The 27,361-nt window shown below is 49.2% G+C and overlaps 1 protein-coding gene across 6 annotated transcripts in view; it reads left to right on the top strand.

Annotated features, from left to right (window-relative positions):
* TMCO4 (transmembrane and coiled-coil domains 4) overlaps window positions 1-27,361 on the top strand; it is a 92,859-nt gene that overhangs the window by 59,528 nt on the left and 5,970 nt on the right. For all 6 annotated transcript variants that reach the window (XM_036826269.1, XM_036826252.1, XM_036826247.1 and 3 more), the window contains 2 exons: window positions 18,238-18,355; window positions 24,722-24,839. In XM_036826269.1, the coding sequence (XP_036682164.1) occupies window positions 18,238-18,355; window positions 24,722-24,839 (236 nt within the window). The remainder of the gene's footprint in view (window positions 1-18,237; window positions 18,356-24,721; window positions 24,840-27,361) is intronic.

The raw sequence follows: 27,361 nt of genomic DNA, 5'->3' as shown, positions 1-27,361 counted from the left end.
AGGTACAATAATGTACGTATGGAGGGCCTGGGACCCAACTTGAGCCAGTCTGATGGCACAGCTGGCCTTGCGGTTAGGTAGATGTGACCACACGGTGCTTGGCATGTGGCCAGCCCTCAGTAAATTAGAGTCCCTTTCTCCCGCTCTCCTTTAGTTTATCCAGATGGATTTTCCAGGGCTGTGGCTCTCACTGCCTCTGAGCTCACTAAAAGACAAAAACATCTTCAGTCTGGCAGCTCCTGGGAGGGAATGGAGCAAAATGTGGGATTCATTTGCTGCTGCTTTTTTTTTTTGGCTGCTCCGTGGGGTTTGCGGGATACTAGCTCCCCGACCAGGGATCAAACCCGGGCCCCTGGCAGTGAGAGTGCCAAGTTCTAACCGCTGGACTGCCAGGGAACTCCCTCATTTGCTGCTTTAATCTAAACTAACGGGGTCTTTCTGACAGGCCTGTGGCTGCAGACCATGCCAACCCCCTTTGAAGGGCATCTGCATCCTCTTGGTGATGCAGATATCCTTGACCTTAGCAGTCACACCTGCTGAAATGCATTTGCTCACACATGGAACCTGGGTCATCTCAGCTGTGTAAAGGCGAGGATTCAGGAGCTTGCTCTGGCCTCTCTCAGGGGCCCGGCCTCGCTGCTCCACCATAAACCCTCAGGGCTCAGCCACCGGTTGACCCACGTCACCCTCCTCCCGCAGGTTGGCCGTCGACCCCCGTGCCTACTAGATAAATCCACTCAGCTTCCAGGGGCCCCAGGTCTGAGCTGGAAGAGCCTCCAGAAATGGCTTTGTTTAACACCTTCATCTTACAGGCAAGGAAAAGGAGACCGGGAAAGCACGTGGTCTGAAGGCAGTGATGACCGGTGTTTGTGTTGGGAGTTTGATGTTGTCATGATAGAGGAACCCAGAAATGCCCAGATCCTAGCCCTGGAAAAGCTCCCTTCTCCCCACAGGATTCCCAAGAGTGATGAGCACATAGACTCTAGCTAAATGTGGCCAGTGTACCTACCACTGACCACCACCTAGGCTGGCACCAGAAACCCCTGGGGAAGAACTTGGCTGAAGCTGTGCTGGGTCACACCGCAGGCTCAGCCCCCAAAAGCTCCACTCCTGATGCGGGGACCTACCTCGTCCTGGCCGGCGGCATGGAGGAAGGGAGTCAAAGGAGAGAGGGAGACAAAGAGGGCACCGTCCCCACCAAACGGGATGGAGACGGGGCCACAGAGAGAAGATGTGGTCCCGGTCCTCCTCGAGGGACTCAGCTTGGAGAGGGAGCAGAGCTGCAGCCTGACTTCCCGATGTACAGTGACCTGCCCACAAGTATATCAGTGTCCTTGCACTTGACCAGTCAGACCAGCACCCCCTCTTCCCTTGCGGGCAGTAGTGGGAGGCCTGGGAAGAAGGTGGGCAAAGATGTGCTGGTATAGAAGGAGGAGAGGCTGTGAATTTCACTGCTCCTGCAGGTGAGACCAGACAGAGCCCAGGTCCTTCACTCCAAGGCCAGAGCCTGTGCCCTCTGTCCAGCCATCTCAGGACCATCAGCATCCTCTGGACCTGTTGTGCAGAAGCTCCCCTGGGGTTCTTTATTCCAAGACCTGTCTCCCTAGCCTGCCTTTCCTACCACCTGTCAAGCCATCTATAGACGCACTTCTTACTCCTAACTCAAATGTATACGGGGCGTGAGGAGTGGGTTAACCCCTCATTAGGAAAGTCATAGAAAAGTCTGCTAATAATTACCCAGAAGGCCACAGTTCTCCACGCCACGGGGGTCAAAAAGGCCTGGTTCAAATCTCAGCTTCACCATTTATGAGCTCTATGACCCTGTGCAAATTATATAAGTTCGTCAAGCCTTTCTCATAGTAAAAATAGATCTAATGACACCCATCCATCAAGATACTGTAAGGACAGACAAAATAGCACGTGTAAGGCACCTAACACAGGGCCTGGCTCACAGTAAATGCTTGGTAATTGGCTAAGATCGTTGCACAGCAGGTGGTTTGCAGTCTTAAAAGCATTAGGACACTGTAAAGGGCACTTAGCACTCAGTGTAATCACAGTTTGATGATCCAGAGGCACTTCAAGAACATCACCTTGGGGTCAGTCAATACGATGGGCCTCAGTTCATCCTTTTATCCCATGGACATCAGAAATTATGGAGTCTTAGACTCAGGGTTCCAACGGACATTTGGAATCATCTGGTTCAGACCCCTACACATACAGGATCCCCTTAACATCATCCATCAGAGGTCTCTACTAGTGTCTGCTTACTTGCTTCCGTGACAGGAAGCTTAGGCTCTGCCCAGGGTAGTTAGGAACTTAGGAACAGATCGATTTAACCTGAGAGTCAGTGGCCTGTGGGCTGTGCAACATCAGGCCCTGCTCAGAGAGTCTGTTAAGGTGGCTCGTGTTCAGCTATTTCCAGGGAGGCCTCTGGCACCGCAACAGAGCCCCGAGTTCTTCAGTGCCTCCTCAGATCTGCTGTAGGCGTTTCAGAAACATGTTTTTATCCATTTTGAACTCAGAGCTGATCTGAGTCCCATTAAGCAAGTTCACAAGAGACAGTGTGGAGAACCGAATGCTGATTCATTTCAGTCCACCATAATTGTCACTTTCAAGCAGATGGAGCAGGTGTCTGGGTTCACTGTCCGAGCTCCTGGGGAAACAGATTATCTGCCAAAGCTTCTCTCCACAGGGAGAGGAAGGGAGTTCTTTTCCTGGCCATGGTGAGCCCTGGTGACCATCCCACTCTAGTGGACAGATCCCTCCTCCAGTGACCATTCTCAGTTTCCTTCCCTCCTGGGCCTCCCCCTTGCTCAGAATTTTGCATAAACAGGTCCCTTGCGTGAGTCCCAATTGATAGTAACTGAAGAATCCAGACCCTCTACAGTGAAGGAGCATCCCTCTGGGGCTTTGAGGATTCCAGGAGGGGAAGAAATCACAAGTCTTCTTAATTTACATATTACTGAAGCATCTCAGTTCACAGCATTCTGTAATGGAAACTGTTGGGGTTTGTTTCCTTGTATCTAAGATGTCCGTGACCATCGAGCCTGCTTAGCCAATATCACCAAAACGGTTGTCTTTTAGAAAATTGCCAGGCCTGTTTTGCAGGACAGAAGATTAGAACCTTCCTGCCTGTGGGTGGTATGTTCCCTATACTTTGTGTTTTAATGACAGGGTCTGAGTTTGGGGGCCTCCATCCCTGCCACCCCAGCACAGATATCCCTGTGTGAAATCTGACCTTTCAGGTCTCTACTATGTTCTTCTTTATTCTTTGTGTCTTCCATCTTTGGTTCACTCATTTACTCAGACATCCATTTCTTTATTTATGCAAAGCCCATCTCCTGGATTTGCAGAACTTCTCAGGAAATACAGATAAATATAAAACATCAGGACCAAAAAAACACAGATGTGAACAGGAGGCATGAGCCAGTTGGGGAGCCCAAACACAGCAGAGTGGACCCTGCAGCCAGGCCTGGACCTGAATCCCAGCTCCGCCACTTACTAGCTGAGCACATGTACCGAGTCACTGTGCCTCAGTCTCCTTGCCTGTGAAATGGGTCTAGTAGTACCTTCTTCAGAGCTTGACTGAAAAGATTAAGTGGGATAATATATGTAATGCATTTAGCAGAATGGCTGGCAAGTAGTAGGCATTCAGTAACCACTATCTTTGGCCTTGTTACTGTCATTACATATTCTCTTGTTATTACCCAGTTGCTATACCTGAGCTGTGACTTTAGCTACTCATTTCCTAGCAATCAAAGCAAAAGCAGAAAGCACTGACTGCCTGTTTCTCACTTCTGCGAGGGGATGTGGAGATGCCAGCTCCAGGGGTAACAAGACCTTCCATTTCAATCTGACTCACTCTGTCTGAGTGTTGCACCCTCTCCTTTTAGGAGCTAAGTGCCCAGGTTCAGGCTTAATTAGCCATTAGAGCTTCAAACAGCTCTGCCTTTGGCTAGCTAGAAAGGTTACAAACCCGGAACCATGTGGATGACGCCATGGCTGGGAATGACCTTTCCAAGGTGCTGCCTAATTGTCAGGAGGGTGGTAGCAGGGGCGTCTGCAGAAACTCAGACGGGAGATAATGATGTCTTCAGCCTTGAGCACCTGGGTACTTGGAAGAATGTTAAATAGGAGACAAGTCCCAAGTTGGAGTCTCATTTGGGTAATTTTACATTTTGTAATTTAGCAATTGCTGGAGATTGAGGCTTCGGGGGACTGTTGCCGAACCTGGCTCACAGCTTAGCGAGCAAGGTTTTTATTCTTTCTGCCACATTTCTCTGCAGAAGTTTGATGGACAACAGCTGCTCATCTTCAAAATGAGAAGCCTTCGTTCCAAGATGCGGAGGGGGGAAGGGAGCTGATGTTTATTGAGCACCTACTGTGTGCCAGGTAGGAACAGAATCCATCTTGATCTTGTTCCCAGTCACCTTGGGAGGTGTGAGCGTTACTACACCTGGATGCAGGTGTTAACATTTTCCATTTTTACGAATGAGGAATCAGACGCCCAGGGAGGTTTTGTGACTTGTCCAAAGGCACACAGCCAGTAATGAGCAAATCTGGGATTCTAACCCAGATGCGTCTGACTCTAAACCACTTCCTATTGACCCTTCTTTTCTGCTGCCTCTTATGATAAGCTTGCTACCCTCAAATTGCCTGTAATCTAGGTAAGAGAATGGAATCCAGCCTTAAAAAGGTAGATAGCAGTACCACATGCTTCACTGCAAGGGCCTAGACATTGAGCAGTTCAGAAGAGGGAACCTTCTCCTTCCAGGTGGCAGGGAAAGCTCCAGGGAGGAGGTGGCAGGCCTTGAGGAACAGGTAAGCCTTGAGAGGCTGTGAGGGAGACAGGAGGCCTTAGAGCCGGAGACCGGCAACAGCAAAGATCCAGAGAGAGGAAGTGAACGGTCTGGGGAGGGCAGGTGACCCGAGCCAAGGTTGCTGCTGGGAAGTTGGGAGAAGTAAGGTGGGAGAGATGAACAGGGTCCAGAATTCCAGGGCTTGACTGTTGAGGGGATGCAGGCTCTGACTTGAGTCTTTCATATCAGCACTTTCTCTTGATGTGTTTTATCCATCAATCAGCAGACATCTTCTGAGGGCCTGCCACGTGCCAGGACCTGTGCAGGGCACAGAGGGGACAGAGGCCAGCCAGACCCCATCCCCGCCTGCTGAGAATTCGGGTGGGAAGGGACTCCCTTCTGAGCCTGCTCCCCACTCCATCCCCAGCCATCCTGCCTGCAGCTGCGCAAACCCGCCCATCTGCTGGTCCCGGAGGCCTCTCTTCTCTCTCATTCTGCTTCCTGAGGCCAGGATCTCCAGCCCCCGGTTCGGCCCAGCCTTAGATGCCCCTTAAGAGGATTTGTTGAACTGCACCGAATGAAGCCAGTTGATTGAGTGCCCTTCCTGCCAGGCCCTTCCCATGAAGTGTCTCTTTGATGGTCACAGCCAACCTGGGTAGGCCCTAGGCCTGCCTGACTCCCCCAGCAGGGCTCTCTCCATCGCCCCATGGGGACCGTGGACCTTCCCCTTTCATTGTACAGCTGAGTGTTTACCCAGCTCGTGCAGGCTGCACAGCTAGTAAAAGGCAGGGCCAGGGGGAAAAAAAAAAAAAGGCAGAGTCAGGTCTGGAGTGGGCTCCTCTCAGGGACCCCGGGGAGCGGCGGGCGCTCTAGGCTGTGGTCAGCCCACCCCTTGGCAGGTGGCCTTCCAGAAAGGTCCTGGAGGAGTGCCAGGCCCAGGAGGCACCTGGAGCATTTGTGGTTGCCACAGCACCACCTTGTGGTCACTCTTGGGGCATGCACTTCACAAGCCCAGCCTGGAGTGGGTTTCTAGCAAGAGCTCGCTGGGGAGTGTCTACCGGCTGCCTGAGGGCTTGTGAAGAACTGAGTAACTGCTCCTGCTTTCTGAGAAATTTCCATGTCAGCCAGCTACATTCTCCTTGTTTGCATTTATTAGGCATCAAAGATACAAAGTGGGGGGTAGGGGAGTTCCCTGACAGTCCAGTGGTTAGGATTCATCACTTTCACTGCCAGGGACCTGGGTACGATCCCTGGTACGGGAACTAAGATCCCACAAGCTGCATGTCATGGCCAAAAAAAAAACAAAAAACGATACAAAAAGGAGGAGGAACTAATATTTACCAAGTACCTGCTGTCACAGGTGGTTCCAGACATCATCCCATGGACCCTTCCCAGCAGCCCTGCAAGTTAGCAATTCTTGGGCCAGTTTCCAGATGAGGAAATGGAGAGGCGTGGCCTGGCCCAGCCCAGGCAGTGCAGGGCCCATCAGACCCCTGCTCACACGTTATCAGAGCAGAAGTTCTGCCCGCCTAAGTATGGCTGGACCTTTCTGGCAGCAGCTGCCCAAAGTGTGCTGTTATTTCAATGAACTTTTTTATCCCCAGATAAAAATCAGGAGGAAATGATCTGAAAAAGAATTTCTTATAAGAAAAGAAAGAAAACTCAGATCCCATTAGTGATGTCATCTTTTTTTTTAAATGACCAAAACTATACAAGATCACGGTCCTGTGACACTTTTTTTTTTTTTAAGATGGAAGGGAACTCAGATGGGGTTGTTTTTGAGAATTCCACAGCATCCCATACATCACTGGGGGGCCCTGCCATGTGGCAGGACTATGTGGAGAAAGTCATTGGCAGAGAAGAGGAAGAACAATGACCAAGAGCAATGGGTATCTCCCATTACCCATCCGGGGACCTGGGCTCAGGCTAAGGAGGTCCATGGACACACACTCATGCTCACGGGGACATCCAAAGATACAGACTGCTGCCAGATCTGAGCCGCTTAGCGATCTGGGGCTCCACGGTTTGGCAGAGCTATTCATGCAAGGAGATGGCGGAGTTTGTGAGAAAGACATTACTACCAGCAGCCTTATCAGTGATCTCTGCCCTGACTTTCCTTACCAGCAGTCACTGGGCCATCAGTTTCAGAAATGGAATAAAGAGTTGTAAAGCTTGGGAGGGGATAAGAGGAAGCAACCATGGGGAAATCTTATTTTGTACCTGGATCCAGTCACATTAAGTAAATTACCCAGTTGAAACATGACCACCTTTTAAAATAACTGCTGTCAGAAAGCGAACCTGACACTGTAGCCCAGAGAACATCAAAAGTTAAGTGGACTCAGACTTGCTAAACTATAGCCAATGCTGTGGACACCAGGTTGTCACCGCTAGCAGAATGATAACAACCACTGTGGATTCACAACCAGGTTCCCAACCACAGGCATTATCATGCAGGATCATGATTTGTGTTATTTCTATTTAGCATGGGTGTTCCAATTTTAATATTTTTTAATTATAATTTATTTATTTATCTTTGGCTACGTTGGGTCCTCGTCTCTGTGCAAGGGCCTTCTCCACTTGTGGCAAGTGGGGGCCACTCCTTATCGCGGTGCGCGGACCTCCCACTATTCGCGGCCTCTCCCGTTGCGGAGCACAGGCTCCAGACGCGCAGGCTCAGTAATTGTGGCTCACGGGCCTAGTTGCTCCGCGGCACGTGGGATCTTCCCAGACCAGGGCACGAACCCGTGTCCCCTGCATTGGCAGACGGACTCCCAACCACCGCACCACCAGGGAAGCCCCCCAATTTAATATTTTTATATCAACTCATAATGTATTTATTTTGTAAGGAACCATTACCTCAGCTGGAAACCGAGTATTATCATACATGAAAAGAATCATTAAAAAATTAAAACATTAAAAATAAAACAATGCTATTAAGATCTAGCATGATGTTGTCACCTGCCAAAGGCCCTGAGCCTGAGACCTATCCTTTTTCTTTTAAAGAGGAGATGATTAACATACAGTGGAGAAATATTAGAGCTATATTAGCAATTTCTGGAGTGGCAATAGTGTGAACTAATCAGCCTGAAAATTCTCTCACTACAAATACTCCAGAAATGCTAGATGAACTATAGCAAATACCTCTTTAAATACTTAGCTGGGCTCCCAAAAAATAAAGGAAATCACCAGAGGTGAGGAACAAGGAGGGAGCAGAAAACCAGAGTAATAAGCATGTTGCCCTGACTGGGGGGAAAAAATATGTCTCCTTGGGGAATTCAGAGACACAGGGCCATGCCTCACTCAGGTTTAGGGTTCACATTTATACCACCTGCATGATCCCAAGTTCCCCAAGTCAAAAAAATTGACACCAGACTAGTCTGGGGAAAAATAGGTCCTCAATCCAAACTACACAGATTCCCATGTAAGAGCAGCTTTAAAGATGAGCTCTTATTCCAGACTTAAAAAACACACAGGGGGAAAAAAAAAACACCATGTGGGAAAGTCACAAACAAACATCAGGATTAGATGCTCAGTCTAATAGAACAGTCTGAAAGAGCTCCCCCCTCAAAAAATAAGCAGCTTTGCAATTATTAAAGATATAAATTAAAACATTGAAAAATAAGTGGAAAGAGTAAGACTTTGAAAAAAGAACAGGGAGATTTTAAAATAAATCAAATGGAACTTTTAGAAATGAAAATACAGTCATTGAAATTAAAACCTTGGTGGATGAATTAAACAACAGATTAGACAAATCTAAAGAGAGAAGTAATGAACTGGAAGATTGATTTGAAGAAATTACAATGCATCACAGAGAGATAAAGAGATAGAAGATAGGAAAGAAAAGTTAAGTTCAACATTTGCCTAATACCAACTCCAAAAAGAAGAGAGTAGGAGAGAGATACAGTTTATTGGCTGAGAGTTTTCCAGACTTGATTCCTGAGGTTCAAGGAACATGAGTCTTGAGAAGGATAAATATTTTATACCTACGCACATCATAGTGAAATTGCAGAACTCCAAAGATAAAGAGAAATTATTTAAATGATTACTTTAAAAATGATTTTTTTTAAATGATTACTTACAAAGAAAGCTCAACTAGACTGATGAGACTTCTTAAAACAATAGAAGCCAGAAAAGAAAGAAAAAGAACTGTCCATCTAAAATTCTATATCCAGCTAAACTATCATTCAAAATGGAAGCCAAAAGGTATTTTCAAAGACTGAGCAAGTTTACCTTTAAGAGACCCTTGCTGCAATAACTACTCAAAGATCTACTTCAAAAAACAATGAATATTGCTGTGATAATACAGAGAGAATAGCACTGTTCCCAGAATCCAGGGCCATGCTGGTAAACACTAGCTGCCTTTATCATAATTGAATTAGAGCCTCCAGACCCTGCTCTGCAGCTGTGACCTCTGGCCCTCTGAATCTGGTGTTTGTGCTTGATCTTGAACTTGATCAGGATCAGTACTTGAACACCCCACCTTGATCTTGCCTAAAGGGTTCTGCCTTGGCCTACTTTTCCAGTTCTCTAGGTGGATCCTGCCTTCACTCAGGGTCCACAAACCACATCCCTGAAAACAGCCACTTGGAAACAGCCTGGCTGGGCCACCCCCGCACCCTGGCATCATTCCCACCCAGTGTTCTTCCCACTCCTTCCCCTTCTAAGTGAGAATTCAAAGAACCATTTATCTAGTACTGGTATCATCAGGGATTTTTAACCACTTGCTTATTGCACATGACCTATCAGTACTTTGCAGTGTTTCAGATATATTGTGTATATCTGTGGTAGACTGATTGCAAAAGATGGCCCTACTTCTCCACCCCTCCCTGTATCCACATCCTTTTCAATATGACCCTGAAGCTCTTCCCATCAAGAAGTGGAGTCAGTTTCTTCACCCCTTGAATCTGGGCTGGCCTTGTGACTTGCATTCACTAAAAAAGGTACAGGAAATGACATCATGTCAGTTTCAAGCCTAGGCCTCAGAAGGCCTTGCACATGGATTCCACCCTCCTAGAACCTTGCCATTGTCTTAAGAACAAGTCAAGGCTAGCCCACTGGAGGATGGCAGATTACAGGGAGCAAAGCCAAGTTATCTTAGCCAGCCCCCAGCCTACCTACGAGCTGGTTGTAGACACATGAGTTAGCCCAGTGGGATCAAGCATGCCTGGATAATCTCAGCAGAACTGCCTAGCCCACTGGTAGGATCATGAGAAATAACAAATGGTTACTTTAAGCCACTGAGTTTGGGGATAATTTGTTACACAACAATAGCTAGCTGATAGAACATATATGACATTTTATTTATGTGTATGCATATATATAATGAAATTGCTTGTTTTATACTGGCTCACAGCCTACAGTTTACCAGCAGCTGTATTTCCAAGTTATGTCGTCTTAGTCAGTTTGACCTTTCTGATGGGGAATTGAGTTTGGGTGTTAGGGTGTAGGCGGATTGCCATAACTCTCCATCAAAAAATAGAAAGTGTGTCATCTTTCATGTGGACCCCTTTTTCTTTTTCTTTGCATTATCTTTTTGCCCACTTGGTTTGGCACATGTTCCCGAGATTGCCAAAGCAGAAGGTCATGTGCCTTTGGTGTGGTGCCCACATCAGGATATTAATCTTCTAGCAAAGTCTAGCCTGCTAGTGCATCTCTTGACTCAACCGAATTGGAACTGTTCATCTTGGCAGGGTGTGTTGTTCTGTTTTTAATATACGATTTTAGAAGATGTCACAGTTATCAAAAGACATATGTTTTGAGTCAAGATTATGTTTCATAGCAAAGGGAAGTAGGACAGGAGAGTAGGAGAGAAAATGTAGGAATAACTGAATTCCACTCTGCCACTTACTGTGTGACCTTGGGCAAGTTACTTAGTGTCTCTGAGGCAAGCTTTTCCCGTCATAAAATGGGAGTAGTACTGCTTAACTCCTAGGATCATTATGAGAAGTAGATGAAATAATATATGTATAAAGCTCTTAGCCTATCCTGAGGTAAGCTGTGATGATGATGATGATGAAGATAAAGAAAAGAAGGAGGGGGATTAAGAAATAGAATACCAGAACTTTGTTTAAAAAAGAAACAACTTTGCAGCAAGATCTCTCTCTCCAGTTTCATTCCCAGCCTCTAAGAAGTTAGACCAACATTACTGTCCATGATGTTTGAAGGACAAAGCCAAGGCAAAAGAGTTTGTCACTAAGCTCAGATACATTTAAACATCCTGACCCTTGAATTCCTAAACTCTCACTTAGCTGGAAACTATTTCTGGGCTGTCACTAGATACCAGCTGAAATGCAGAACAGACTGTCATTCAGTCAACTGGCTCTTTCATCTCCATGATAGCAGACCTTGCATTTGATGGGATTTCTTTCCCTTCCATGGAATTGCATCTGTCAGTTGCTTTGTCCTCAGACAGACCCGGCTTTAGCCCACCGCTCCCCCCAGCCACCCCGCCCTCCAGGGTAGGGTGGTGGAGAACGAAGAGAGGTCAGGCATGCAGATTAATTTTTTGGGTCCCAGGATGCTAGTAACAGCCTTACCACTTTGCCAAATGAAAGAGATGGAAATCAAAAGGGAGAGATGAAGGCTTACTCCTTCCATAAAGAATTCATCCCAAATCCTTATAATATATCCAAACGGGCTCCCTTAAACGATTCTTTCCAGTGTGAACCTCATTCCACTGGGGGTCGAGGGGTGGGGGACAGTCAAAGCCTCCCTTCATCTCCCTTTATGCCTGGCTCCTGCCCTCTCCTTCTCCCTTTGGCCACGTCTGTGTGTTTATCATGGGCGCGTATGTGTGTTTATCATGGGCGTGTATGTGTATCTTTGGAATGGATTTCGTTTGTGTTAGATGCAGTTCATATCATTTACTTCAAGGTCTGTTTTCTGGACTCGAAGTCAGGAGATAATTTCCTCCTTCATTCCCACCTTATCACTCACTGCACACATGACCCCCTGCCAGGAGGGAGAAAATCCTTCTTTTTTGCTTCTCAAACTTTGGTCTTTGCAGCCCAGGAGAATCTCATTATTGACAGTGTGATAGGCCTATGGGAGTTTGTGATGTTGCCTTTCTGGCCGTTTGATGAGATTTCTGTGTAACTCCTAGAGGAGGGTGTTTAGAAAGACCTGGAAAGCGCTGCCTGGGCCTGCCTCACTTTCAGAAAGCCCACTGTATGGAAAGGACAAAATGACAGAGGGGAGGCTGGGACTGGTTGTCCCCAGTGACAGCTGGTCCTCCCTCATTGTACAAAAGGATTCTCCGTGGGACGCTTTGAAAGGGCTGGCCCTACTTGGTACATTTTAAGAATGTTTAGTTTAACAAAAACTCAGTTTATATATGATTTTCAAGGCCAAGGCTGTAGTGTAAAGGGACACTTGCTGTTGTGAAGAACGGCCTATTCTCAACTCTTGGGTTTTCTTTTGAAAAGCTAAGATGATCTCCAGACTGCCAGGAGCGCCAGGTGGTAAAAGTGTCATATCAGGAATCTGGCGTGAACTGCTGAAGGAGTGATAAGAGCAGTTGACAAGATAGAAACTGATTTATCTAAATTCTGAGTGATAAAAGCAAGTGAGGATGGTTGCACAACCATGTGAGTGTACTTAATGCTACTGAACTGTACACTGAAAAATGGTTAAGATGGAAAATCTTATGTTAGGTGTATTTCACCACAATTTTTTTTTTTTTTAATTTTGGGAATTCCCTGGCGGTCCAGTGGTTAGGACTCCGAGCTTTCACTGCCGAGGGTGTGGGTTCAATCCCTGGTCGAGGAACTAAGATCCCTCAAGCCGTGTGGCTCGGCCCAAAAAAAAAAAAAAAAAAAAAAATTAAAGTAAATGAGGAAGTGTTTAACCATTGCTTACAGCTCTTCAGCTGCTTCTCTCTAGAGGCTGTGCTCTGAAGGAGGCCGATGCTACTGTCCACTGCTACCAGATGCCTGGCATCACCACTTCCCACAACTAACTCCTAAAATAGTGCCTGCAATTAGCGGCTGGCTAGAAACAGGCACGGTGACTATAATGGCTGAGCCCTCTCCAAAGACAGTGCCTCACGCCCACCATTTCTCCCTAGTCGCCAAATTGATCATCTGCACGGGAATAACAGTGGACACCACTGACCAAGCCATGTGCCAGACACCGCCCTGAACATATAACCTCACGCCAGCCCTGGGAAATCAGTATTATTATATTATCTCCATTTTAAAGATGAGGAAGCTGAGGCTCCAAGTTATTAAATAACTGACTTCAGTTCACATAAAACCAAGCTTTGAACGCAGATTTCTCTTGTGCCAAAGGTCCAGCTACTTCCCCTGGACTGGTGATTCCCAACCTTTTTGAACCTGAGCCCTTTCTTTTTTTTTTTTTTTTTTTTTTTTTAATTTTAGCAATTTCATGTATCTTTATTTATTTATTTATTTATTTATTTATGGCTGTGTTGGGTCTTCGTTTCTGTGCGAGGGCTTTCTCCAGTTGAGGCAAGTGGGGGCCACTCTTCATCGCGGTGCGCGGGCCTCTCATTATCGCGGCCTCTCTTGTTGTGGAGCACAGGCTCCAGACGCGCAGGCTCAAACCTGAGCCCTTTCTAATGGCAAGCACTTCACAGCCCTGCATATGGCAGTCATCACACTTCCAGCATCTCCTGGAGGAAAAAGTATGTAATGACCAAAAACTACCTGAATCCAGGAATTCTGTGAGTTGCAACAGCATCTGATACAGTCTTAGAATCATGACACCTGCTGTGTGAGACAGGAGACATTTAACTGGCCGACAGCAGTTCGCAATTGTGCAGTTTCTTAAGCCCTTGAAGTTGCTCTGGATCTTTGCCCCCAGAGATGGGGCACCCTGAGCTGTACCATGAATCATCTGAAGGGTCTGGAGACCCTGAGCCTTCTTATTATGTAGGCCAAGCCCAAGGGGTTTTTGTTAATACAAGTGATGTTGGGTGCTTCTTGGGAGGGTCACCGTGAGCCTCTGGGTCACATTGTCGGAAGCCAGCAGAGGAGACTGAGGCAGAGTCAGCTTTGGAAGGACCGGTCATTATTCTTGCCCACTGCATACTGCGGTCAGTCACAGTACCATCCGTTCCCCTGGAGCAGAGCTCTGGAAACCAGCAATTGAAAGAGCTGAGAACCCTGGTTAAATACTCTTCCATTTACTTTCAGCCAAGTCAGCACTCTTCATTTGCTTTTATCCAGTCTACAGAGGTCCTCAGCTAGAGCCTCTCGGAAGAAGTTATACCGGGAGGAAAATTTTAAAAATTTAAAAAATAAACTTTTTGCATGTATTCTCAACATGAAGGGTTGCTGAGTCCCACAGCTTGCTTTCCTTCATCCCACAAATACTTACTGAGCAGAGCATCTGTGCCAGTTGCTGTTCTAGGCACTGGGGATTCCCTGGGGAACACAAAAAAGAACAATCTCAACCCTTGAGGAGCTCACGTGTAGTAGGAGACAGATTATAGGAGACACTGTAAAAGTAAAATAGGTAGTAAGTCAGATGGTCTCAAGTGCTATGGAGAAAAATAAATCAGAGAGGGGAGATGGGGCACCTGGTAGGGGTGGGAGGTTGCACCTTCCTCCCTTTGGAGGGTGGCAGTTCAACAAAGAGGTGAAGGAGCAGGTCGGGGGGTGAGGCTTGTGGATGTTGGAGGGAAACGCATCAGGAGGAGAGATCAGCAAGGGAAAGGCCTGGCATGTTCTGGAACAGCAAGGCCAGTGTGGCTGGAAGAGAGTGAGCAAGGGGAAAGCGTGGGGAAGGTCACGCAGGGCTTCAAGGGCTGTTGAAATGACTTTGACTCTGACTCCACAAGAGATGGCTCCCACAGGAGAGTTTTGAGCACAGGAGTGAAATGATCTGACTTTCCTGCAGTGTCATTTACATATTACACAATCCCCCCCATTTTAAGTGTACAATTCAGTGATTTTTAGCGAATGTGCAGAATTGTACAAACCATCACCATGACCCAGTTGTAGAACATTTCCATCACCCCCAAAATGTACCTCATGCCTATGACTCGAATTTTAAAGGGATCTCTTTGGGTCCTGTGTTAAGAATAAAAAAAAGAAGGACTTCCCTGGCAGTCCAGTGGTTAGGACTCAGCGCTTTCACTGCCACGGTCCCAGGTTCAATCCCTGGTCAGGAACTAAGATCCCACAAGCCACGGGGTGCGGCCAAAAAAAAAAAAAGTAATGAAAATAAGAGGTAAAAGCAAAGACAATGTGGGAAGATAATGTTTCTCACCATACGTGAGTGACAAAAAGGACTGGAAGTGGAGGGATAAAGACAGGACTAATAAAGCTTTTCTTTTTAATTGCCCCAGGGATGGAGCCTCCTTAATGCCAAAGTCATAAGAATGAAAGGCCTCCAGCTTCAACAGTAAAAGTATTATATTAATAACATACACAAGACTGTTTAAAAAATGAGCAATCCAAGCCCAAAAGCTGAACCTGAACTTGAGTCCTGAACTTGAAGGTGACTGATGCACCTTGGACCCCTGACTATAAAACTATGGAACTATATGTTACACCTTAAAATTCACAAGGAAGAAAAGTTGGTGGAAGCAATATAGGAATAAATCCCAACATGTTTCTGCAAACATTCGTGGTCCCTGCAGGAAAAAGACAGTGAGGTCATCTTATGTTCGTTATTATTAAAATGTTAAATGCCAGTTTCCTGTGTTGGTCTTGAAAAGCGGGGGTATTCTGCGCTGAACTCATGTCATGATGTGACGGATCATCTGTGCCCATGAAAGAGGACTGCTTGACACTAAAAGTGGTACCTGAGTGAGGATTTTCTGTATTTTATCTGGAAGGCTGAAATCTTCTGGTATTATAAGGTTTTGGACCAAACAGTGAATTTTGACATTTGTTCTCCAGCATCTACTTCAGCAGCCAGTTTTCCTAACTCAGGTTTCCCCACCTGGACCGTCTCATTCCGGGAACAGTACAGGATTCTCCCTTGGGTGGGTCTAAAATGATTCTCACCAACTTTCTTTAAGCTAACACCTGTGCATTACCAAGAGCCTGCCACGTGGCTTATCTCTAGGTATGCAGCCTCCTAGAGAGCAAATCATCTTTTCAAACATAAGACAGGCACATCCGACTGTGGCAGCAGTCTGAGAATAAAGGGGAAGAGGTCTAGAAAGGCAGTTTAAAGCCAGGCTTCAGAGATAGGTAAATGTGTTTCCAGCTCGCCGCCTACCCTGACTTGATTTGACTGTGCTCTGGACTGTTTTGTGAGATTCAGCTACTAGTCTCAGCAAAAGGCAACTACCTTTGTTTGCTTTTCATAACACCTGTCCGATCGCTAGTCACAGGATCCTGACAGCTGCTCAGGGTAACCTGATAGGGAATGCTGCAGTTCCCCTGCTGGCCACAAGGAGGTCCCAGCCCTCCAGGCGTCGGCACCCAGGGCTGCAACGCTGTCCCAGCTCCTCAGATGGAGAGATTCTGGGGGACAGGGCAGGTGCCCTGAGTGGCCGGCGTCCAGAGAGAGCTGCTAAGCTCAGTCATTGACCCGGGGCCCACAGCCGTTTGGCACCGTGGGAACAATGATAACCCACCTGCGATCGCTGTGCTCTGAATTGTTACCGTAAACAGCGGAGAGAATGGCCCCAGGCCCTGACAGCTCCCCGTGCCGGGTTCTGGGCCCAGCTGTATTCTCACTACCTGTGTGACCGTGGGCATGCCCCAACCCCTCTGAGACTCCGTGTTTCCTCATCTGCCAGAGAAGGGGTCAGAATCAAAGCTACAGCCTTGCCAACAGCATAAGCACCTGAAATAGCCCTTACATCAAACAGTATCTGAGTCATCCTTGCAATTCAACACACACCACCAGCTTCCTGAAGTTTTCCATCCTTCTGCCAGATTATCCTATCCCTGGAAGCAGAGGAGTGAAATCAGAATTCTGTGCCCTGGAATCTTATAACTCAGAGCCAGAGGAGCACAGGGCTTCTCAAACTCCTGTTAGCCTGGAACCGTTTACTCAGACAAACTCTGACACAGCAGCCCGAACGGAAGACAGTTAGACACGCTCTGGTTAGAAACCGGAGCCCAGAGAGAGGAAGCCACCTGTCCTGTGTCCCTCAGCAAGAGAGAGTGGGAGGACTGGGTGAGCTCTCCCACGGGGGCCCACTCCCCAGGAATGGCACAGATCGTGCTACTCCCCAAATTTGGGGGAGCTCAGAACCTGCGGAGCGGCAGGGGCACAGGACAGGGGACGGGGCGGGGAGACGCTAACTTCCACTGTGTGTTCACTACGCTGGGTTTTTCCCCACCATGACTTCATCCCCATAAAGACCGTCAAGGCAGTACCATAGCCACCTGTAGGCTCAGAGAAGTTAAGTGACTTGGCTCAGAAGTCACTGAGCCAGGATTTGAACCCAGGGCTTTGCAACTGCAAAGCACATATCCTGGCTGTCCCAGGGGATGGCAGTGTATTTACTCACTCATTCATTCACACCTTTACTGAGCCCCAAGTATAGACTAGGCACTGTCCTATACAGCTGTGACCAAGGCAGCTGAAGCCCCGCCCTCCCTGAACCCAGATATTAGAGGAGGAGACAGATGTAAACAAGTGAGGTGTGACAAGAAGAAAAATAGAGCCGGGTCAGGGGGTGACTGGGGGTTGAGGTGCACGTGCACCCCCACGGGTCTAGAGCAGTGCTTCTCAAAGTGCACTCTGCACTCCCATGTGTGAGCGGTTGGTTTCCAGTCTGCAAGGAGATCAAAGAAACGCTGCTTTGCTGATCTATACTTACAAGACAGACAGCCCACGGGCCAGCCCTCATGCACGAGCTGCGCTCAGAGGAGCCCTGGCCTAAAATACTCTGAACCACTAGGTCAGTGCAGCTGCTGCATGTACTCCGTGTCCCAGGATCCTGAGCCCCCCTCTCCTCTCCACTCCCACCTTCCCGCCAGGCTCCACAGACCCCTGAGAACCTATTGCAGAGGAAGGCTGTGGTGTCTCCTGCCTGGCACGTGCAATGCGCTAGGGGCCATCAGTCCCTTCTAAAGGGAGACACCCCATCTGAGTCCACGGCCAGTTGTGAGCTTCATGGAGGGTGGAAATAGACCTGGGTCCCAGTTTGGGCCGTGCCAATTACTGGCCATGTGATCTTGAAAATTTCTTTGGTTTTCCTTAACTATAAAATGGGGATGATGAGCTTTGCAGGAATAGATCGGACACTGGAGGGCCTGGAACTCAGTAAATGGAAGCCACCGTACTGTGTGGGCCTGTGTGTGTTTGTGTGCATGAATGTGTGTGCGTGAATGTGTTTGCGCAGGTGCCTGAGCATATGTGTGCATGTGTGCATGAGTGTGGGTGTGCATATGCACGTGTGTGCGCGTGTACGTGACATCCATTTCCTCCACCGCTATTGGAGAGTCGCCCTCAGGACCCGCTGTGGCCAGGGGTGCTGACGGTCTTTTCCGGGGTCTCTCTCCAGATTGCCAAGGGATCATCGAGGACGTTGTCCTGCTGGGCGCGCCCGTGGAAGGAGAAGCCAAGCACTGGGAGCCTTTCCGGAAGGTGGTATCTGGAAGGATCATCAATGGCTATTGCAGGTCTGTCCAAACCTTGTGCCTGTGGGGAGGTGACAGTGCTTACTGAGCACCTAGTGTGCCCAGGACACAGATGTTGGAGGCCAGGCCCTTGTCCTGGAGGATCCCAGGGACCGGTGGGACACCAGCCCTGCTAGAAGCAAGGCCCGGGCCTGGTGTTCTGACCTGGGTAGGATCCATCCCCATAGGATGATGGACAACAGGGACAGATCCTAAGAAAGATTTCCCTGTGTCGGGCCTGAGACCAGTTTACAGGATGACACGAGAGGCCAGGCTGGTCACCGTGATCTGGGGGAAGAGGGTGAGTGGGATGAGACTGAAAAGCAAAGATTGGGCCCTAAATGGGGGGTCTTTGAATGCCGACTGAGGCGCTCGTGTGTGGGTTATCTGGCAGCGCAGGAAGGGAGTGGGGAGTGTCCAGGCTGAGCTTTCAGAGCAGTGTCTTGGGGCAGGGCTGACAGCCATGGGGGAGCCAGCACCCACACCACACGACAGACCTTCCCGCAAGAGAGGGGGGCTGCGAAGACTGACAGCTGTGGGGCTGGAAAGGAGGCATCCCTGGGCTTGGGTTTGAGATGAACTTGAGAGGTTTCAGCCAAAGCCGTGCCCTCTACTCTGGGGAAGAAGAGAAGATGAAGGCCATCGCTGAGATGTCAGGAGATTGGCCTGAGAAGATGCCCGGGCCCTTCAGCCTCCAAATGAGGCAAAGGAGGGAGGTGACAGTGTAAACGCAAAAATAGGGATTTGGAATCGCACAGACCTGGGTCTTAACATTGGCCTCAGTTTCTCCATCAGTGAAGGGGGGATAATAGTAGTGACTCCCCCCAGGGTTGCGATGATAGTCCAGCGATTTACAGAGTTGCCCATGGTGGGTGCCTGCTCCGTGAGTGACAGATGGTGTTGCCGTTTATCATCATCAGCATCAGAGCGCCAACCTCGTGCCAGGCACTAGCTGGAACCTCAACAGGAGCAAGCCCCCACCTAGCCCTGTGCAACCTCGCACTCAGCAGCACAAATAGGCAGGGAACAGGCAGCTCCAGGCAGGCATACGGAAGCTTGTCTGCGACACCAGAATCCAGAAGCTCTGAAACCAAAGGCTTTTCCCCAGGTGTGGTGCACACTCACTTAGCGACAGGAGGTGAGACTTGTTGGGGAAGCGGCTGAGTCACGGGGCCGTGAACATGAAGTGTCCAGCAGGGCGGCTGGAGATGCAGCCCTGGAACTGAGAGAGATGAGAACTGGAGCGAGGGCCAGTGGGATGTCAGCTTCAGCTGAAGCCAGAAGGACAGGTGAGATCATTTGAAAGGCAAAGCCTAGAGAAAGAGGAAAGTGCTGGGTTCCTGATTCTAAGGAATATATGTCAGGGTGTGAGGAGGGAGAGGCTCCAGCCTGAGGTTAAGGGCAACTCAGAATCATCCAACATACATGCCCAAGACCTCCTGCTGGACGTGGGACTACAAAGATGGACAAGACAAGAGGAGTTCATGTCTAGCAGAAAAGACACATATGGAAACAGACAATTATTCAAAAAAAAACCATGAAAAATGCAATAATGCAGTGATGGGGGGAGTGGATATGACAAGTATTAGACTCTTACCACCTGTCTCCGTTTGTCATTTTCTCCGTAATCGTGCAAGTGAGGAAACTGAGGCCCAGAGAAGTTAGTCAAAAGGCCGTTAAGCTTTAATTTTGATCTAAGCCCAACCATCCCAAGTAGAACCTGCAACTGATAGAACAGATTTGGAAAGTCTTTATCATTTTGATAATTTAGCCCATGTCTAGTTCAGAGCTAAAGATAAGATGGTCTTTAGCCATGGATAGAGGCATTAACCAGGACACGGGAGTATAAACTATAACAGTGGTCGCCCCTAAGAGTGGACAGGATTGGAGGGTAGGGCTTAAAAGAACTTTTTTTTAATTGATATGTAGTTGATTTACAACATTGTGTTAGTTTCAGGTATACAGCAAAGTGATTCAGTTATATATGTGTGTGTGTGTGTGTGTATATATATATATATATATATATATATATATATACAAATAAAAGAGACTTTAATTTTTTAAGTAAGGACAGTTTAAAAAATAAGAAAAGAGCACCCTAATGTCCATAGCAGCACTATTTACAGTAGCCAGGACATGGAAACAACGTAAACGTTCATCAACAGAGGAATGGATAAAGAAGGTGTGGTACATATATACAATGGAGTATTACTCAACCATAAAAAAGAATGAAGTAATGCCACTTGCAACAACATGGATGGACCTAGAGATTGTCGTACTGAATGAAGATATTGCTTATATGTGGAATCTAAAAGAGGGGTACAATGAATTTATCTACAAAACAGAAATAGAATTACAGATGTAGAAATAAACTTATGGTTACCAGCGGGTAAGGGTTGGGGGAGGGATAAATTGGGAGATTGGGATTGACATATACACACTACTCTAGATAAAATAGATAACTAATAAGGACCTACTGTATAGCACAGGGATCTCTACTCAATACTCTGTAATGGCCTGTATGGGAGAAGAATCTAAAAAAGAGTGGATATATGTATATGTGTAACTGATTCACTTCGCTGTACAGCAGAAACTAACACATGTAAATCAACTCTGCTCCAATAAAGATCTTTAAAAATAAATAAATTAATTAATTAAAAACAAGAAAAGAGAAAGAATGGCCACAACATTGTTGTTAGACAGTCCTCAGTTAAAATCTTGGCTCCACCATTTACCCCTCAGGTGGCTTTGGACAAACAAATCTGAAGCTCAGTATTCCTACCTATAAGGTGGGAATAACAGTCCCTCCTGCACAGGGGTTCTGGGGAGATTAAATGAGATTATGTAGGATGAAGGCTGGCACTTTATAGGTGCCCAATAAGCAATAGCGGTTATAATTATTATTACTGGGCATATTCACAGCACACAATTTTTTTTGATGCTTTCATAAACAGCAAAGGGAAAGAATTAAAATTGCATGTGTGCAATATGAAAGCAGCAAAATCTTATTAAACCCATCTGTTCTGTTGAGAACCTGAGGCTAATAAGTTTGGTTTTCCACTGTTTTGTGAGATCCTGAGCCATCTCTCCAGAGAGAAAAAGGAGGAGGGGGAGAGGAGGAGGAAGGAGAGAAGAGGGAAGGAATGCACAGACCAAAACAATAACTGTAATTTCTTGATTAAATTAAGCACCGACCAGGAATTCATATTCTTGGCCCCCAAAGCTGTTTTAGTTGCCGTAAACCTACTTAAAGACTGGGAGTGGAATGAGGGGGTGGGGGGAGCTTCAGGCCAACACTACCAAACTATACACATTTATAAATTTATAATGTACATTAATAAAGATCTTTGCAAGTTCGTTAACTTGGTTGGGCTTTCACGAACCCCCTGGAAGCCAGCTGGGGTGAGTGGTGCTTCTCCCTATTATACTGTGAGGAAACTGAAGCTCAGAGAGGGTCAGGTGCCTCACCAAGGTCACACAGCAGAGCCAGGATGTGAGCTCAGGTGAGACCATCTCCCTGATAGTTGGGATATCTGCACTGAGAGGGTTTTGTTCTGAGCCCCCGGGGGAGGGGACTCCCGGTGTGGTCTCTGCTCCAGTACCGTGTGGGGCGGGGATAATGGTAGAAGGAGCCGGGAGGACCCCTGCCCACAAGTGGTCCCAGGCCTGTGAGGAGCCACGGCACACCCTTCAACGGGTCATGTGGTGTGAATCAAGGTTCAGTTGTATGCATCCGCCTGGCCTGGAGGGCCATTGAGGCCTGGCTTGCTGGGCACCGCACTCACCTCCCACTCCCAAGGGAGTTCCTGATTCTGCTTAGGATGCAGGGTGCAGCCCTAAGGCACAGTCCTGCCCTCAACAAGCTCTCTGCCCAGAAAAAGAAAAGACCCAGGAACGGACACACAGAGGACATGTAACAAAGGTCACAAGAGGAGCAGACACCAGTCACGTGAGGGACAAAGGGTTAATACTATCAAGCGGAAGGGCTCAGGGGCACTCCCTGGAGAGGTGACATGCAAGCTGAATTTTGAAAAGATGGATAGGAGCCCATCAGAGCCTGGAAGAGTAGGCCGAGCAGGAGAGAGGCCACACTGCCCACGAAGGCCCACAGCGGGAGGCATCATCGTACCCAGTGCCTCCTGAGCGCTCACGTGTGTGAGCACTGGATGCACGATGTGCCATCTCTGTGCACGCTCCTGCCCGCCCCGGAAGGTAAGTTACAGCGAGGAGACTGAGGCTCAGAGGGGTCAAGCAACTTGCCCAAGGTCACACAGCTGGTAACTGACAGGGTGGGACTGGCTCTGTGTGGTCCCGAGGGTGGGCTCGTGGCCCACCCCAGGCAAAAGAGGCAGATGCTGGGTGCAGAGGGTCTGGAATGCCAGCAAAGGCCCTGTGGTTTGCTTAGCACAGTTTCGAGGATGTGGAACCTTCTAAACACATGTTCCTGTCCTGCCCCTACATGTGTATGAATAAGTGCATTTAACATTGTAAGTAGAGTGTTGTCATGATTAAGACGGATCGTTGGGAAGGAACAATGCTGACTTTGCTCCTTTGCTTTCTGTGTCAGCACCGTATAGGGACCTCCCTCACACCCCGTATTTGATGCACGTAAGTCTCATGATTAGTTAATAAAACAACTTGAGTCAGTCTCCTTTCTTCTCCCCTTAGCCATCATTCTGAGGGACAGTGTTTCTTGGGCCTTCACTATTAGGATAACCATTGGGACGTGCAAACATTGCTCTCTGGCAGTTGGGGAATTTTCTAGAAGAGAAGGCCTGTGGGTAGTGGAGAGTCAAGGTTGGCTTCTGAGAGGAGAGGGCCATGGTCAGATGAGAGTTGAAGGAAGACCCCAGTGGCTCGAGAGAGGTGAGGCCAGGAGCGAGGAAGAGGCCGTTACATTTGCCCGTGGGGGGCTGGGCGGGGAGTTGCCTGATCTCAGGGCTGGAGCAGAAGGGATGGGTTTTGGGGGAGTGGGGAGTAGGGGCAGGTAGTACAGATCTGCAGGATTCCGTGATAAGTTGGCCATGGGGGGAAGGGAGGCCTAGGACATGGCTTTGCTGGCTTCTGCTCGAGGGACCTGGTGGACGATTCAGAGAAGGAGTCACAGGCTGATGAGCTCAGGGTGGGACACAGCAGGAAGGTCTGTTGAGAGCCCCTCAACTCTGGACCCCAGCCTTCTAGAGGCTTCCAGGGTGGTAACCACACAGGCACCCATGTGGCCAGAGATCCCAGAGGGTCAGGCCTGGAGAGCCCACAACACCCTGGGTCCCAGACAGCTTTGGGGCCTCGCCTCTGGGCACAGAGGGTCACGCGGGCAGGCTGGGGACTCCTGACTCTCAGCCCATTCCCTCCACATGGCGGGGAGGGAGGGCCCTTCTTTCAAACAAGCGCACAGAAACGATGGGCTCAAATGGCCCTGCAACCGGAGTCGGACTCGGTCTAAACAAAAGACGCCCAGTGTGCTAAGTGGGGTCTCAGTCCTGGAGGCAGAGGGGGGACAGAAGCATCCACGTGCATGGACTTGCTGAGGGAGGGGCCCAGCTTCACCCTGGACAGGGCGCAGGGGTTCGAGGGGCGAGGCTGTCCCGTGGACCCCGCAGACCACGTCTCCCGTGGACAGTGCTCGGGGTACCTGAAGAATCGGGCCACAGAGTGTCCGGGGTTATCTTCTCTCCAGAGTGCAGGGTTTATGTCTGGATGGGGGCAGGGTGCAGGGCGTGGTGTTCACAGCAGCCATGAGAGTGGAGGAGTGTTCCAGGGCTGTGACCTGCCTCGGGGGGCCGCACTCACCTCCTAGGTGGCTGAGGGCAGGGAGAGCTGCAGGCTGGGCCAGGCCTGTCTCAGAAGGCGCAGCTGGTCCCTCCAGCTCAAAGACAGATGGGGGGCCCCAGACCCAGAGTTCCAAGCCACGGAGCATGGTGGCCCCAGCTCCCTGTGGTCCTCTCCCCCAGGCAGACGCCCTGCTGCCTTTCTTTCATCTCCCAGGGAGCCCTGGACCAGCCTCCAGCCCCCACCCTGGGAACTGGAAACCCTCCCCAGCTGAGAGCAGCTCACCCAGCCACATGCAGACTGTGGAGAACTTCATCCAGCTTCCTCATTCACTCACTCAACAGATATTCGTCTATTGCCCACCAGCACTGTTCTCTGCTCTGGGGGCCCAGCAGGAAACAAAGCAGCCTCCCTTGAGCTGCCACACCCTGGGCAATGCTCCCGCAATGCCAGTGGCTGCAGCTCCCACCATCATGCACGGGTGCAGCGGGGCCCTGGTTTCCCACAGAAGCTCCCGTCCCACCAGGCTCCCCCAGGGCCAGGCAGGGCCCTCCTGAGGCTGACGTCCACCCCTTCTCACTCCGTCCTCTCTGCCCACAGTGGGGACTGGCTCTTGAGCTTTGTGTACCGCACGTCCTCCGTGAAGCTCCGAGTGGCCGGCCTACAGCCTGTGCTGCTGCAGGACAAAAGGGTGGAGAATGTGGACCTGTCCTCCATGGTGAGTATCACCTGTCCCTCCTGGGGCTGGAGGGGTGGGCACTTCGTTACTCCAGCCCAGCAACCCAGGTCCCAGGGACACTGGCCCGGGCTCAGTCCACCCCAGAGGAGGAAGATCATGAGAATTCACTTGGGAAGAGGTAACTCCTGTTCACGGGCACCATCCTTGTGCTGGGGCATTGTCCCCAGGCCTCTGGGGCGGGCACTATTATCCCCATTTCACAGATTAGGAAACTGAGACTTAAAAAAGTTCCCATCACACACAGCAACTAATAGCCTGGATTTGAACCTCCAGAGCCCATGCTCTTGCCCCTATATTACTGCCCTCCCACTACGCCTCCCCCCACTCCTCCTCCCACTGCCCCCACTCACTCCCCCAGCCGGCATTACTAGTCAGGACAGTCTGTTTCTCCTGGAAGTAACCAGAACAACCAGAGGACACAAGTGGAGGCATTCAGGCTGGACCAGAGCAGAAGCACCCAATTGGCAGGCTGTGAAACCATGGAATACAGAGCAGGGAAAGTGTGTTCCAAGGTCCCCCACCTTGGAATCATCTGGAGAGTTTATTTAAAATGCAGATCCCAGAGCCCTCCTGCCCAGACCTCCTAAATCAGTCTCTAGGAAGTGGAGCCTGAAAGTCCGCATTTTAAACATACTCCGCAAGGATTCTTATACATCTCAGACTAGGCAGGGCAGACAATGAAAAGAATTCTTGCTGGGAATGGAATGCGAGGGAGCCCACCCCAGCAGCTACACAAACCTAATTTGAGTTTCTAGAGCCATCTTTCGGGCTTGAAGGAACCTCGTCCACCCACCACATGCCTGTCGTAGGGAGTTAACAATAGCTTCATGTGTGGACACTCACTTGATGCCCAGCTCTGCCCTAAGCCTTTTGCAGTATCCGTGTCCCCACTGTACAGATGAGGACACTGAGGCTTTGAGAGGCTAAGGGACTTGCCCAGGGTCACAGAGCAGGAACATGGCTGAGCAGGACTCAAGCCCAGCAGGACTGAGCCAATGGGCATCGCCCCCGGTTGGGTAGATGTGAGAACCAGTGGGAGAGGTACCAGCTGCCAGGAGGGTGAGGATAATGGGCTACGGTTATGTCCCCAAGCGAACTCAGCCAGTGAAAATTCCTGTGTTGCAAGGTTCACGAGAACAGGAACTTTGTTTTCCAATTATTACATTGCCGGCTGCCATTTATCAAGTACCAAGCATTTCCTGAGCGTAACCCAATTTCCCCAGGTACCACATAAGTAATTTGAGCCAGCCGCACCATCCTGCCTGAAAGCAGACAGTCCAGGCCCCTCCCTGGGCATCTGAAAACTCCCCTGGGGAGGGGCACCCCGGAGGACCCTGGCTTCTTCCTTCAGCTTCAACAGCAGCCTGGCCCAACGACACACACACACACGCACGCATGCACACACACGCACGCACACACACACACTGCACCTCTTGGTAGGGGAAGCCGGGCACCCTGACCCACCCACACCAGCACAGCTAATGCTGGGTTGCATGCTTACTGAAACTTGACTGAGGGTTGAGGAGAGCACAGGGGGATTCTAGCGCAAAAACTTAAAACCAGAACGTTATCAGGCGCTGCTGCCGCTGAAGCTCATGGGCCATGACCTTGCCCCGAGGTCCCCTGGGCCTCCCACCCAGCCTGCCACCATGTCACTGGGGCCAACTTGTCCTGGCTTATATCTTCACTCCCCCAGACTCCCAGGGCCCTAGCTCACAAGTCCTAACCCACCAGACAACACGAGTGAAGCAGTCCTGTGCCTTCCTGACCGGCAGTTTTGGGGGCTGGTATTGGTCCAAGAATAAGAAGAGTTTCTAGACTCATCCACCCATGAAACTTATCACTCCTAATTCAAGAGGCAGTCTTCCCAGAACAGACATGAGCTTCAACCCCTAGAGCCATCTCTTTAGATCATCTTTATCCCTGATAGACTTGTTTCACGTGATGTCAACCTCACAGCAATCCCGTACAGTAGGTATTAGGCATCCCCAAGTCACAGACTGGAAAACTGAGGCTTGAGAGAATAGATTCAGTGTAGCCAGAGAGTCATAGATCTGGTCTCTGAAACCAGGTCCAGAGCCTGTGCTGTACACCTCCCTGTGGGAGTGAGGAAAGCTGGGTAACAAGACCAGGAAACCGCAGGACTCAGTGATGCCTCCTGGCCCATGTCCAGGGGTCTCTGTCCTGTTTGAGGGTCCCTGTACCCTGATGGGGTGAAGGGGAGAAGTGACTTGATGCCTCACCACTCCAGGGGTCTTCCTCTGCCACAAGAATCAAATGTGAAAAGGAATGGCTGAATGTTCCTTTTAAACGAAAATTTCCTTTAAATGCTACAAAGCCCCTGAAAGATAGTTTCTGCCCTGGGAAGCCCCTGAATGGGATACAGTGGGAAGAGCACAAGCTTTGGTGCCGGAGAGGCCTGGCTTACAATCCGGGCTCTGCCACTGGTATACTACTGGCTGTGTGACCTTAGGCCAGTGACTGAACCTCTCTGTGCCTCG

This window comes from Balaenoptera musculus, chromosome 1, assembly GCF_009873245.2.
Source record: "Balaenoptera musculus isolate JJ_BM4_2016_0621 chromosome 1, mBalMus1.pri.v3, whole genome shotgun sequence".
Taxonomy (NCBI): Eukaryota; Metazoa; Chordata; class Mammalia; order Artiodactyla; family Balaenopteridae; genus Balaenoptera; species Balaenoptera musculus.
The sequence above is the reverse complement of the archived record's forward strand: the minus strand, read 5'-3'. Positions and strand labels throughout refer to the sequence as shown.